This window comes from Labeo rohita, chromosome 23, assembly GCF_022985175.1.
Source record: "Labeo rohita strain BAU-BD-2019 chromosome 23, IGBB_LRoh.1.0, whole genome shotgun sequence".
NCBI lineage: Eukaryota > Metazoa > Chordata > Actinopteri > Cypriniformes > Cyprinidae > Labeo > Labeo rohita.
Genome location: NC_066891.1, coordinates 9018904 through 9034833, shown reverse-complemented (window position 1 = coordinate 9034833; position 15930 = coordinate 9018904). Strand labels below are relative to the sequence as shown.

Sequence of the window (15930 nt, the reverse complement as noted above, 5' to 3'; positions counted from 1 at the left end):
TTTTCCTACGTTTCAGTGTGGATGAGAAACATTTGGAAAACGCTTGAAAACGCTAGTGTGGACGGAGAGCGTTTTAAAATGAAAACTCAGTTTTCAAATGTATCCGGATTAATGTAGACATAGCCTTACTTTAATTTGTCACCATGCTATCACAAATGCTATTGCTGTTTTTTAAAGGGGTCATCGGATGCAAAGTTCACTTTTTCATGTTGTTTGAACATTAATGTGTGTTGGCAGTGTATGTACAAATCTCCCCCTATAATGATAAAAATGCAGTGGTTTTTAATTAATCTGTAAAACTAATATCCCCTTAATGCGGCTAAAGTAAACAGGCTCGTCACTCCACAGAGAGAAGAGAGGGGCGGGGCGAGCAGAGCTCATTAACATTTAAAGCAGCCTCGACCAGAACAGGATGATTTTTGCAGAGCTGATTTTGGCAAGGTAAAAAGGGTTTTGTTTTACACAACCATTGAGAATTTTTAACCACAGTATATTATAGACTTTTTTTTTATTAAGACCCTAAAGAATCATATCAGCTTGTGGAAAATGGGCGTCCGATGACCCCTTTAATAGCACAATAACATTTGATTTAACGTGAAGATCTATATATGTTAACATGTAATTTACCACAGTTGTAAAATGCTGGAAAAGCTTGAAAATGCATCTTGAAAAGTACTTAAATTTAAATTTGTATAAGGTTCACGAGCCCTGTCTGTCTATTGCTCTGTCTGCTGTTCTGTTTATGTCTTCCTGTCTATATTGCCATACGTTGTTTTTCTCTATGATAAATTAGAAACATGATTTTCTTTGCATTTCAATTAATTTTACAGTAATTCTACTTCCTTGCATTCAAATTCGAATTACAGACCTACTGCTTGTTTGCTACCTCAATTCAAATTCAATTCAAATTCAGGATGAATGGCGCACAGCCCTGATTTACAGTCTAACATTTGCTCTCAGACGGGCGGTATGGATGCAGTTAACAAAATTTATGCCACAAATATTCCATCAGGGCATGAGGGGGTGGTCCGCATTGTGTCAATCTCCGTCGCTGGCTCGGGGCAGACACAGGCTGTGAGGATTAATGGCGACCCAGTGCTAATTACTGTGCGATCATCATAAATAAACATTCTACATTGGGAGCCCCCCTCCCACCTATACACACGCATACACACTCGCTATCTCACACGCATTGAGGTTACAGACGAGCTATCTTCTGTCTAATAGCAAATAGGATCAACCCAGTGTGTCAGATGCCCCAGTATTTATATTTACCTCATTACAAGGAAGCGCCGTTTGCCAAAGGGATCAGAAGCTGGCAATAAAAGGCGCACTCAGTGTTTGCACTCAGGCTTTACTTGCCGTGTGACACAGTCAGACCACGGGAGTGGGATAATGCAGGCAGTTGGCACGTCTGCTGTTACCCCAGCAGGGGGGTTGGGATGGGATCGGAAGGGGGGTATCTTCATGACAGACCTCTGAGAGGTGTGGCGTATCCTTCCCTCTTCTCCCATTCCCCGTCGATGGCAGGTGCGGCTGAAGAAGTCTATCTCGGCAGCGCAGACGAGCCACCGCAGGAACGTTCTCCATGCCGTTTTTATCGCAGCAAACGTTATGTTTTTTTTTTTCCCCTTCTTTTTGAAGGTGGCTCACATAATCGCCTAACATCCATAAATTCTGCCAAAGACGGTGAGTTAGCGCCACTGAAAGCAAAAGCTGTAAACAGCAGCATTCCGCCACCGTTTTGAATTAGCGCTGGCGCTTTCTAATCCCGCTAAAGCTTCTCCACTCATGTCTGCGTCCCGCTCTTAGCTGCTTCGCACTCTCTAGACAAGATTTTTTTATTGCCCTGCGTTTTAGCCTCCCCCCCCTGCTTCGCTCTTTCTCCCTTGTCACTAGTTGCAAAGCACTTTGAAGCACTTGAGCGTGGGTACGAGATAATAATCCTCCTGAAAACTTGGCAGCCGGGCTGACGTGCTGTCAGCGGGAGCCCTCGTTCTAGAAATTCCCTAACCGGCTGCGGCAGGCTTCACCTGGACTTTGAGGAAATCAGCAGATCTCTGGCCCTGTCTGGCTTGGGGCACGAGCACTGGCAAATCTGAAATTAATTTACTTCCAAGTGATTAAAATGTAATTTTTTTTCTAAAGCAGAATTATCAATATTTCCCCCATTTTTTTCATGCTGTGTTGGGTGTACATTGAAGTCAGGAGCTGCTGGGGTGTAATAGCTCGTTGACTTGGCGAGAAGCAGGGAGGTGGAGCAGCATTACAATCAAGATGAGGACTTTTTTGCATGCGTTTTTGCTGTGTTGCATCTCGGTATGGTAATGCACAAAGTAAGCGCTGATGCGTTGAAGAAACATCTGATTATGTTGCGTCTGCTTATTCAGCCTTATCAAATTTTCATATTTATGTTTCTTGCTTGATTCGGTTATTTAATCACCCACAAGAAGTCTGTACATGGCTTGTAAGATATAAAAGAGAAGACTGTCTCCTACATATATGCAGGTGGCTAAAGTCAAACAGATCCTGGCATTGTTGACAGTGTTTTTATTGTTTAAAGTATTACATTTTTACCCACAATCTTTAGCAATCATTAGCTGTTCCTTAAGAACTTTAAATTAGGACATAAAATTTATACTAGTCTCCTTAGTAATTCAGTTATTTAGGATTTTTTTTTGTAGTTGTGACCAGTGTTGGGTATAACACATTACAAGTAACGCAAGTTATGTAATCAAATTACTTTTTTCCAAGTGACTAGTAAAGTAATGCATTACTTTTTAATTTCGGAGTTACTTTTTCTAATAAGTAACGCCAGTTACTTTGTTTTTCCATTTTTGACTGATAAATCTTCTGTCCCCATGTTGAGAAAAATCACAAGTACAGATGTGTATCCTGTGTAAACATGATATTGTAGTTCTAGACTAAATGTGAACATGCATTAATAAATCTCACTAGCCAAAAAAAAGAAACGATTCAGTATTCATCAAAATTAATTAAAATGCAAACTCAGAATATGATGCAAACCTGCAAAAATGAAATGTTAAATAACATAAATATCCTTTATGTATTTAATCCCATTTTATTATCTTTCCTGCTGACCTTTGATGGTCCAGTTCAACTATACTAAAAAGCAACAATGACTTTAGATATATTAATATTTGTACTTCATTGTTTTTTCATTGCTGAAGAGTGTTGAATCATCTTCTCCTGCGTTCTACTGTACAGACCTGAATTCACTTTTTCTTCAGCCTGAAGGATTTCACTTTTTGGTGTGAAAGGGCTTTTACATTTGCAAAAAAATAGGACTTTTTATGTTAAAAACAAACAAGCAACCCCTGCCAAGATTTAAAAAGTAACACAAAAGTAACTTTATGCATTACTTTCCATAAAAAGTAATTCACGTAATTAGTTACTTTTTTTAGGGAGTAACGCAATATTGTAATGCATATACAATGCGTAACTTTTCCCAACACTGTTCATTTTACTTTTGGTGTGAAAGGGCTTTTACGTTTGCCAAAAATATAACTTTTTATATTAAAAACAAACAAGCAAGCCAACCCAGATTTAAAAAGTAACATAAAAGTAACACAAAAGTAACATAACGCATTACTTTACATAAAAAGTGACTAGTTACCTTTGTAATGCATTACTTTTAAAAGTAACTTTCCCCAGCACTGGTTGTGACATTTAAACTTTGGACTTTACTGTTTTTAAAGGGATGGTTCATCCAAAAATGAAAATTACCCTATTACTCAAGCCATCCTAGGTTTATATGACATTTTTCTTTCAGAAAAATACAATCAGAGTTATATAAAAAAATTCCTGGCTCTTCCAGGCTTTATAATGGCAGTGAATTGGATTTTGAAGCCCAAAAAAACTGTCCATCATTCATACAGCATAAAAAGTACTCCACACGACTTTGGGGAGCATGTTTGCCTGTTCCTAGAGTATTTCATTCTGTGTGCAGTACATCCCACAAAATGTAACCATTCAACCAGTATGTTTTATCTGTTACTTTTGCTGTTTTTGCTTTTGGCATTCAAATTACATTCTCCATAATCTCTGCAGTGTGTACATAGCCTGAGTGTCTGGAACATGTGCACTAACCACTATGCCACGGCTCTAAAATTGAAGGTTGTTTTTGATGGTACACTAACACGGGTTACAGTCTGACATAATGGATGGTTAACGCTTTGGGTCCATTGATTCCCCAGTGCTGATCCCTGTCTGTCACAGGAAGTGCTCGTCCTTGGGAGGAAGTCTTGCAGTAAATGCACCCTGCAGCGAAGCATAGCTGCCCGATACAGATTAAAATGCTGATTGGATTAGAAATGCAGCGGCTGTGACTGAAAGGCGAGGGTGTCACTGACGGGCAGTGCCAGGCAAAGAGGAGAATGACAAAGCAGGTGCCAGCTGCGTGATTATTACGAACAAATCCCTTCCTGCTGCGATGCTACAGGAAGGGCCGCTCGACGGTAATGCATGCGAGGATGCGAGAGGGGGTTTTCATTTCGGTAACCCTTATCTTTCCTCTATGTGCTCTCATTTAGAGTCACTTGTTCAGTTCTAGCATAAACCCCATCCGGTGTCAACTACTGAATAGAAGCTGTGATGATGGTCAGATATCATTATCTTTCAATGAAGACTTGGAAAATGTCATAAAGGCTTTGAAAGTATCCAAAGGCCTCAACAGTTGCTTCAGATCTGTACGTAAGTGTTTTTCATTTGCAGAATTAGGGTTCTAAGCTCACTGTCCCTGGCAGGAGAGCACTTGTTATTGAGGATTAGTTTTGTTTTACAGCATTAAGTGTTTCCCGCTGGCATGAAAATGACCCTGAATTGAAGATCTGTCAGGGATTGCTCCATGAAAGGATAAAGGGATTCAGGAAATGTATTTGGGTCAGTGTGTCGGTAATCCTGCTAGTACTGCATCATACTCCTAACAGTTTTTACTCTTTATTTTGCATATGATAATGGATCTGCCCACGTGTTATTTAACACTTTCTACAGCATCAAGATGCCTGGAGAATAAGATCCAGTCCTTTGATGTTATGGGTAATGAAGAGAATTTATGAATACATTACTGCATGTCCGCCCACATTTACACGTCAACAATGGCTATTCGTCATCCAAAAAAGTTGGCCCGCCCATATTGAGTCGGCGGCGTGACAAACACAGTTTGGAAAAAATAGCCAATAGAATTAAAGGGAGAGTTCACACCAAAAATGAATATTCTGTCATTTAGTCACCCTCATGCCATTCCAAACCCTTAACCCTTTGTTCATCTTTGAAACACAAATTAAGATATTTTTGATGAAATCTGAGAGCTTTCTGACCCTCCATAGACAGCAAGGATCCTACCATGTTCAAGGCAAAGAAAGGTAGTAAGGACATTGTCAAAATAGTCCATGTAACATCAGTGGTTCAACTGTAATTTTCTGAAGAATAATTTTTGTGTGCAAAGAAAACTAAAATAATGACTGTATTCAACAGTTCTTTTCCTACTCATCCTATCTGTCCTTTAAAGGTATAGTTCACCCAATAATTTGCTGTTAATTTACTCACCCTCAGGCCATCCAAGATAAAGTTGACTTTTTTTCTTCTTGAGTGGAACAGTAAAAAGATTTTTAGCTGAAACCATGGTTCTCGATAAATCATATAAAGAACACAAACTTAGTAGCTGTTGCTAGTTAATACCTGATGATATTGTAAGAAAAAGTGAAGAGGACGTAGAAGATCTTGATGAAGATGTTTATTGCAGCATAGCAGTGGCAAAGTACATGTTGTACCTTGGGTTCAACGGAGTCGGAATGAACCCAGAACATCCTTAGCTCAAACCTTTTATACAGTTAAAGTTTTCTACCCTTAATGTAAATGAAGTTGCTCCTTTCGTAGCAGCTGTGGTCTGTATGTTAATCATGTTCTAACACCTCTTTGTCTGAGATGGTTCTCAGTGTCCCACACCCGCTTCCATGTTACAATGGGTCACCATTTGCTCAGGATGTAATCATCCTAAATGGTCTAGAAACAACATAACTGTTGACTTTCTTCTTCTCTATAATAATTAAACCGTATTGGGAAATGAGCATTATTAAACATATATTGTGGAGTGGAATCTGGGTCGAGGCAGACTATAATTTCTTACAATATATTAAAGGAGTATTCCACTTCCAAAACAAAGATTCACATATAATGTACTCACCCACATTTGCTCTATAATACTGGTGCTTAACCCCTCATTACTAGTTGTCTTCACAATTGCTATTAAACGGCCAAACATTCTTCTTCATTAGATAGTCGAAAACAATTAACTGAATTTAAATAATTCAAGATACAGGAGTTGAAAAGTTTCTTAGGTTGGTGTAGTGTTGCTCAACTTTATCATTCATCATTTGGCTCTTTTCGGTTTTATTTTTGTCTCTGAGAGGGAAAATCGGAAACGTATACAAGAGTGTTCAGTGTCTTGATGTGACTCATGCTTAACTGAATGATTTTTTTAATGGTTATAGAGAACTGAGATCTTAAGTGCAAATATAAAACATGAAAAGACAGGATAAATTGATGCAACTTCAAAAGTGCCATAATTGTCTTCTCATGATGCATTTTTCTCTCTATGGCGTTTTAAAAATACTTAGACTACAAAAGTTTGGAATCGCTTTGAAATCGTATCTTATATTATTCTATTCACTTTGAAATTGTATATTTATATTTTTTAAAGAAATTAAAGCTTTTGTACACCAAAAATGACAAAATAAGGTTGCTAATAATTGTAAATAATGGTCTATTCTATTCTATTCTATTCTATTCTATTCTATTCTGTTCTATTCACTTTGAAATCGTATATTTATATTTTTTAAATTAAAGCTTTTGTACACCAAAAATGACAAAACAAGGTTGCTAATAATTGTAAATAATGGTCTATTCTATTCTATTCTATTCTATTCTACTCACTTTGAAATCGTATATTTATGTTTTAAAGAAATTGATGCTTTTGTACACCAAAAATGACAAAATAAGGTTGCTAATAATTGTAAATAATTGCCTATTCTATTCTATTCTATTCTATTCTATTCTATTCTATTCTATTCTATTCTATTCTATTCACTTTGAAATCATACATCTATATTTTTTAAAGAAATTGATTTTGTTCACCAAAAATGACAAAATAAGACTTCTAATAATTGTAAATAATCATCTATTATTCTATTCTATTCTATTCTATTCTATTCTATTCTATTCTATTTTGTTCTGTTCTATTCTATTCTATTCTATTCACTTTGAAATCGTTTATCTATATTTTTTAAAGAAATTGATGCTTTTGTACACCAAAAATGACAAAATAAGGTTGCTAATAATTGTAAATAATTGCCTATTCTATTCTATTCTATTCTATTCTATTCTATTCTATTCTATTCTATTCACTTTGAAATCATACATCTATATTTTTTAAAGAAATTGATTTTGTTCACCAAAAATGACAAAATAAGACTTCTAATAATTGTAAATAATCATCTATTATTCTATTCTATTCTATTCTATTCTATTCTATTCTATTCTATTCTATTCTATTCTATTTTGTTCTGTTCTATTCTATTCTATTCTATTCTATTCTATTCACTTTGAAATCGTATATCTATATTTTTTAAAGAAATTGATGCTTTTGTACACCAAAAATGACAAAATAAGGTTGCTAATAATTGTAAATAATTGCCTATTCTATTCTATTCTATTCTATTCTATTCTATTCTATTCTATTCTATTCTATTCACTTTGAAATCGTACATCTATATTTTTGAAAGAAATTGATGCTTTTGTTCACCAAAAATGACAAAATAAGGCTTCTAATAATTGTAAATAATTACCTATTCTGTTCTGTTCTATTCTATTCTATTCTATTCTATTCTATTCTATTCTATTCTATTCTATTCACTTTGAAATCGTACATCTATATTTTTTAAAGAAATTTTTGTTCACCAAAAATGACAAAATAAGGCTTCTAATAATTGTAAACAATGGTCTATTATTCTATTCTATTCTATTCTATTCTATTCTATTCTATTCTATTCTGTTCTGTTCTGTTCTGTTCTGTCAGTTCTGTGATCATTGTCTAATCCTCTGCTTGCATTCTGGCAGTCTGTTTATTGTGATATTCAGGCGAAAGTCCATTTCATAATCAGTTTTTTTTTTTTATTATTTGTTTTAGAATGAGGAACGCTTCAAGATGTCAGCTGAACAGTTCCACACTGCTGCAACCAGGAGCGAAGCCAATATAAAGTAAGAAGAGATACAAAATTGTCACTTAATTATAGTGCAAACATTTTTAAAGGTACATCGAATGCAAAATTGACTTTTAAATGGTGTTTGCATATAAATGTTTCTTAGCAGTGTGTGGACAAAACCACCCTACAATGATAAAAATCCATTTACTCCTTTTTTTTAATCCCCAAAAAACCTAAACGATCTCAGTTATCAAGCCGTGTTGATTTCCTGAGCAGTATGATTGTTTTTATATACATGATAAATACAAAAAAAAAAAAAATCAAAGAGAGGAGTGGAGTGAGCAGTAGCTCATTATCATTTAAAGAGCCATGCACCGAAACGGGTCCCTGTGAACAAAGCTGTTTTGACAAGGTAAAAAGGGTGTTGGTTTACACGACCATTGAGAAATTTTAACCAGAGTATTTCACAGACATTTCATGAATACCCTAAAGAATCATAAAAACTTGTGGAAAATGGGCATCCAGTGTCCCCTTTAAGATTAAAGTGAGTGTTAGCAACATCTGCATGTGTTCAAGGCAAGATTTAGCATTGAAAAAAAACAAGCAAAAGTTTCCTGCAAGTGTTTGCTTTTAGAATAAGTGGTCACCCGAATTTGAAGACTTGAAGACTTCTTCAGTAAAAGTGAACTGAGTTTTAGGTTCCAAGTTCAAAAAGTTGATGCAGACAGTTACTAAACAAACACGCCTGAAAATAAAAAGTGGTTATTTTGTTCGGGTTGATAGCAGCCTCATAATAACCTTGACTTTCTTGAATAGAGATGGGATTTTTTAGTGCCTTGAAGATGTTTCATTAAATTAATGATCATGTTGGCGGCAAGGTAAGCCTTTCTGCGGTTTTCTAGTTTACTCCCTGAAATAGTCTATAATTGATGATAGGGTCAAAAGCGAGGCACCGTCGTAGCCTTGCTCCGTTGCTTTCAAAGGAAGATGGCCTGGTTTCTATGGAGATAGGTCATTTCTGTCCCTTCTCTGCAAATAGTAGAATGAAAGTAAGTGCATGTGAAAGGAACGGAACATGCCAGGATGGACGGCCACATTCTCATTAACGTAAATGCAACATCCGAGAAGCCCTCCCCCTGAACATTGATTATTATTCTTTGCTATCAACTTCATGCTGTGGTCGCTATCGGTCTTTCTCCCACCTCTCTGAAGCAGGGCGTAGAATTTGTGAGGTTGAATTGCATTTGAGGTTCATTAAAGCCAATTTATTTTCTCATATGCAGGAGATACAGGCATTTTGTTCGCTCTTGGTTCGAATGAACCTCCAGCTGCTGTAATTAATGCAGATTGTTTGTAGCTCGCCATGACCCCACCGCCGCCCAGAGCTGCTCGCCATTCACTGAGGCTGAGGATCTTTCACGATTTTTTAAATCGGGTTTCTCTCCTTCCCCCTTTCTTTTCTGTCTCCACCACAGTGCTCCATCTCTACCTATTTCTGGCCAATCTTTCTATCTGTAGCTCAACAGTGCCTGTTCACATTTCAGCTGTCTGCTTTCCTGGATGTATTTTTTTCAATCATTTTCTTTTTAGGCATTTTAGTCGATTCTTTGAACAAAATTTACCTTTGCCATTGCCACATTTGTTTTATGAAAAATAAATAAAGAAATAAAATAACAAAAAAAGTGCCATAGAAAAACGAAAAACTCCCATCTCATTTTCTCCACCAACTTCAGAATCGTCCTACATCACTGCAGAAGTACCGACCCAGTGTTTACAAAGTGAACGTGCAAAGATTAAATGCCCTTTACAAAAAAAGGTAAAACAGCGATGTAGGATGATTTTGAAGTTAGTGGAGAAAATTAGATGGGAGTTTGTGCACATCGCAGAGCTGGACAAGGCGAGCATTTGTGGTTAAAAAGTGTATAAATATTAATTTATTTAAGAAAATTACTGTTCGCTTTGCTAGATAAGACCCTTCTTCGTCGGTTGGGATCATTTAGAGACATTTGAAGCTGCATTTAAACTGCATTTTGGAAGTTCAAACTCACAGACACCATAGAAGTCCACATTTATGGAGAAAATTCCTGAAATGTTTTTCTCAAAAAACATAATTTCTTTATTACTGAAGAAAGATATGAACATATTGGATGACAAGGGGATTAGTAAAGTATCTGTAAATTTTTGTTCTGAAAGTGAACTAATCCTTTTAATGTCTTTTGTGATGAAATAAATTACACACTGCAGCACACTGTACTTAGTGTTTTACATTTTATCATGTAGTGATGCAACGAAATGAAAATTTTGAATGCACTGGGTCAAAAACTGAAAATTTTAACACAAATATTCTATACAAATATTACAAATACACTATAATTCAAAAGTTTTAGCTTAAGTCAGTTTTTTTCAAGAAATTGTTACTGTTTATTTAGCAAGGATGAAATTGTTTAAAAACAGCAGTAAAGTTTTTTACGTCACAACATTTTTTTTTTCGAATTTATATGATATAAAATAAATACTGATGTTTTGAAGAGTCCTGAAAAAAAATTGACAAAAATATTAAGCAGCTTTCAGCATTGAGAATAATAAAAAAAAATGTTTATTTAAAAGTGAATCAGTATATTAGAATGATTTCTGAAGAATCATGTGACACAAGAAGATTGGAGCAAATTCAGGTTTACCATCAGAGAAAAAATATAAAACATATATTAAAATAGTATTAAAAATTAAAAATCAGAAAACTGTTATTTAAAATTAATATTTAACAATACTGTGTTTCTGATCAAATAAATCCAGTTAAGAGACGTGTTTTAAAAACATAAAAAATAGCTTACCCCAAATATTTAAATTGGAGTGTATAATCTGTCGTCTAATTTTTAAATCCTTTATATTTTTAATAATCCTTTTATTTTTCAGGTGGTTTTACTACCATGACATCTATGCTCCAAAAACCTTAAAATATTGGACTGCTCAGTTACTTTGGAATGCACGGCAAATGTAAACCACTACAGCCTTGCATTACCAAGGGTAGATGCTGTTTATTAATGTACTTTGCAATAATGATGCACGATGTTATCAAGATATCGGAATCGGCCGATAATGGCTTTAAATGTAAATATTGGCATCACCCCCATATATGAAAAATTATGCCGATATGTCTTGCGTTAGACCATCTACAAATGTTAAATATTAAAATAAAATGTTAAGGTTACCACTGCATTTTTCTGAAGGAAAAAAAATGCAGCAATTGTATTTATAGTTATTTTTCAAAGCAGTAATCATATTATAAAGGAACTTCATTATTTATTTATTTAACAAACAAGTTCTTGTTAACATCTAACCAAAATTTTTAATATTTTGCTCATAATTTCCACACAGGAGAGACTTAAATATATCGATATCGGCTATCGGCCAAAATGAGTTGGAAAAATATAGCAAAATTAAATATCGTGCTTTCCTACTTTGCAATTTTTTAAAGCCTACGCAGTAGGATTTTAATATATATATAAATGTTAATATTAACAGTTGCCATTTAAATTTACACATTTTGGCTGAATTTTTTTCACATCTGAAATTTCTGTATGTCCCTAGTATTGTTGCAGGCATACATATTTGATCAAGCCCAGAGCGAGTGGTTGGTCTGTTTTGAATGGGTTGTACATACAAATAACTTGCTCTATAGATATTTTTGAAAGCTATTTTCCTTTTGAAACCCTTCTGGTAAGTCTGGCTGTTCATCCAAACCCCCCACAGAACAAAGCACTGTGGGTACTTTTGTGTGTTAGCTAATTTTTTTAGAAAGGAGGGCAATCATTCAAAACATTTCAATCCTGTATTCACCAGACGACTCTTAAAAATACATTTATGTTTGACAATACAAAAATAACACTTTTGACCGTTAAACCTGCAGATGGCTTGTGACTAATTCTCTCCCAGCATGCTTTGTGCTAGATTTAAAGAGGGATTTGAAACGATAATCTCACAAGGCCGTCCCAGTGTGCGAAGTATCGTGTAGCGCGGCAACACGCCATTGAGCTCAGATCGTCAGATCGAGTGTTCGTGATTTACGTGTGTAAGTGTTTGTGTTAGCTTGTTTCCTCTCCTGTCCCTCTTGAGTCTCACAGGTTTTGTACCAGCTGTCGGCGAGTGCTAGTCGTAGGTGCAATGATGGCAAAAAGGCGAGTGCTTTGAGGTTATACAAACGATGTTGGCACCTGGGTAATGAGCTTCCCCCTGGGGACGTCTCATCTGCCAATCAGAGCACAGAAGAACATCTGTACATGACTACTTGAGTTTTTGTGTGTCTTTGCTGGTAGTGTATGACCTTGTTCTTTTACTAAAACAGCCGAGTCGAAAGCAGACTGAAGCGTCTCTTTAAAGTCGACATGAAATGGTGTTCGCACCCCTTTTTACTTTTGTAATGAGATGTTTTTTTGAGTGAAACGAGATGGAAAAAAGTGGGCGTTTCATGACAGAATAGAGCCAGATGGCTGGAATTGAAGGTTGAAACATAAGGAGATTTAAAGTCCAATGGAAAGTTGTTGCAGATTTTTTGATGAAAGATTCAGAAGTCCCCCTTTTTGTTTTTAAAAAATAACCAAATCAAATGAGTCCAGTGGTTAGTGGAAAATATTAGGTCTGTTTTGCGAATAGCTGGACCTGAATTCATGTGTTAAGATCCTTCTTTATGGCCCTTTATGCCAGAGTTTAACATCTCTAAAGCATACTTTGATAGATGTCTGTTTATTTTTCAGTTGACTTTTATGAAAAGGCAGACTTTAAAAAACTTCTCTTAAACATACGGAGACAGATCCTTACCCTATTCAGTACTAAACTGGCAAGCAATTCCAGCTGCTGTGTTGAACCGATTCCCCATTTAGAGTTTGAATGAAATTAGTGTCATTGTAAACCTGCAATGTTCAAGAAATGACAGATTTGGAACAACCAACTCCTCTTGCAGTGGCTAAAAAGGTCGTTCCTTTGGCCGTCATCTGGATAACCTCCTGTTGCAGGGTTTCAGTTACCTTAGAGTGGCCCGCCATCTTGCAAATAATTAGAATAAAGCTGCCAGTTAAATATGGTTTATCATACAATTAAGGATATTAGCACCAAGTGCTAGATTAGCACCAATAACTTGAACGTATCTGTAAGTGTTCTCTAATTTTCTAATCAAAAATCTTATTTAAGATTTTGTGTGCTTCTGAATACAGTTAATTTATGAAATATGCTTAAACAACTACCCTTCTACTCCTGTTAGGATAACTTAAAATAGGACTAAGCAGTGACCTTGAAATTTAGAAAATTATAGGTTGTTCTCAAATGTTGATCTCCACTGTAGTTTATTTATGACTTGTTACTATTTTTACTTTATTTATTACTTCTTCTATTTTCCACTTGGTTCTTGCCATGAATATACAGTTGAAGTCAAAAGTTTACATACACCTTACAGAATCTACAGAATGTTAATTATTTTACCAAAATAAGAGGGATGATACAAAATGCATGTTATTTTTTATTTAGTACTGACCTGAATAAGATACTTCACATAGTCCATAAGAGAAAATAATAGTTGAATTTATAAAAATAACCCCATTCTAAAGTTTATGTACACTTGATTCTTAATACTGTGTTGTTACCTGAATGATCCATTTTGTTTGTTTGTTTTTTAGTGATAGTTGTTCATTAGTCCCTTGTTTGTCCTGAACAGTTAAACTGCCCGCTGTTCTTCAGAAAAACCCTTCAGGTTCCACAAATTCTTTGGTTTGTCAGCATTTTGTGAACGTTTAAACCTTAGTTGTATATAAGTCTTTCAGTTGTCCTCAGTGTAAAAAGATGGATCTCAAAATCATAGTCATTGTTGGAAAGGGTTCAAAACAAAGAATTTGTGGGACCTGAAGGATTTTTCTGAAAAACAACAGGCAGTTTAACTGTTCAGGACAAGCGAGGAACTCATGAACAACTATCACTTTAAAAAAAACAAAAGAACAAAACAAAAAACGCAACTGTGGATTATTTAGGTAACAACACATTATTAAGGATCAAGTGTATGTAAACTTTTGAATGGGGTCATTTTTATAAATTCAACTATTATTTTCTCCTGTATATGTAAACATCTTTTTTGTGAAATATCTTCTTCAGGTCAGTACTATATAAGAAATAACATGCATTTTGTATGATCCCTCTTATTTTTAATAATTACATTTTGTAGATTCTCCAAAGTGTATGTAAACTTTTGACTTCAGATGTAGCTGTGATGGCTGGCATGGTACTAAATTATAATTAATAAATCAAGTTAAATGATGCATTGATGAATTATACACAAAAAGACCAGGGAGGTGAGTTAAGAAAAAAAGAAAAATTGGATCAATTTTGATTTTCGAGTTGAGTTAAAATTTGAAAGATTACAAATTGCTAATCCCTTCTTTCATAGTTTCAGCGCTAGCTTACGAACAGCTTGTTCTGTTCATCCAATCCACTTGTTGGCAGTTATATTTCGAAGAGCTTTAGCAAGCATTTTTTGCTTTTCTACCTGCGTGGAGCTGATGTTTTAATCCTGGTTTTAATCCCTGGGGGTACGGCAGCCTCCAGACCCCCGACTCCTGGAGCATGACAAGGCCGGCGTTTAATCCCCACCCGCCTCACGAGCCCCGAGTGGTTCAGGATCCCTCTGTCGTTCGCCTCTCCAACACACGGACCTGTGAGACAGCCACGGCCCCGCAGCCATCCTGCCCCGTTCCCAAACGAGGAGTGCGGTGGATCTGATAACTCAAATTGAAAATGCCCGCTGAGGAACTGCGATCCAGCCAATACGAACTACTGAACCTACAGGGCTGTTAAGAAACTCAGCTGGACCTGTCAGTCAGGAATATAGACTAGGCAGTGCAGATATGGAGGGGTGGATTGGGTGCACCACAAGATGTTTGCTAATGCTGAGGTTCACTGCATGAAAATGTTGGTTATTCTAAGCGAATAAATCCCACGTAGAAATATCCGGGTCCTCATGCCGCTCCAAACCTGTAAGATCTTCATTCATCTTCAGAAGACAAATTAAGATATTTTTGATGAAATCCAAGAGCTTTCTGACCCTGCATAGACTGCAACGCAGCCACCACATTCAAGGCTTGGAAAATTAGTAAGGACATTGTTAAAATAGCCTAGACTAGTGACATCAGTGGTTCAACCTGAATTTTATGAAGCTACTCATTCTAAATCTCATTTAATATATGAGACTAAATGGATAACCAGTCACAGTCACTATGAACTGCAAGAGCTGTTCTTGAATTCCTCAGGTGTACTATTTCTTTAAGAGATGAAGCAGCGAAAAAGAAGAGTAAGAAATGCATCTGGTCAGCGTCATGGTTGGTCTCCTTTCCCAGTAAACTTCCCTGCTCTATGGCAGCCAATTATATAGCCTTAGCCAGGCATTTGTTGTTGTTATTTTTTTTCTTTTGCGATGGATGTTGTTTGTGGTTTCTCAGAGGAAAGGCCCTCATTAGAGGAGCTGTTGGCTGCAAGGGTGGGTGGAAGTGTGGGACGACTAGACTGTGGGTCATGAGTCTTACTTTAGCACAGCCACAGTACAGTACGTGTTCATAAGTCTTGTGCAAGTCAAATAAAAGTAAAAAAAAAAAAAAAAAAAAAAAAAAACAGTGTTTTTTTTTTTCCCCTTACAAGAAATATTTTTTTCACACATGCCAGAGTTTTCTGGTTT

At 35.9% G+C, this 15930-nt stretch overlaps 1 protein-coding gene across 2 annotated transcripts in view; it reads left to right on the top strand.

Moving 5' to 3' along the window:
* Positions 1-15930, top strand: part of chchd6a (coiled-coil-helix-coiled-coil-helix domain containing 6a) — an 89234-nt gene that overhangs the window by 33393 nt on the left and 39911 nt on the right. For both annotated transcript variants that reach the window (XM_051095763.1, XM_051095764.1), the window contains one exon: positions 8207-8277. In XM_051095763.1, coding sequence (XP_050951720.1) covers positions 8207-8277 — 71 coding nt within the window. The remainder of the gene's footprint in view (positions 1-8206; positions 8278-15930) is intronic.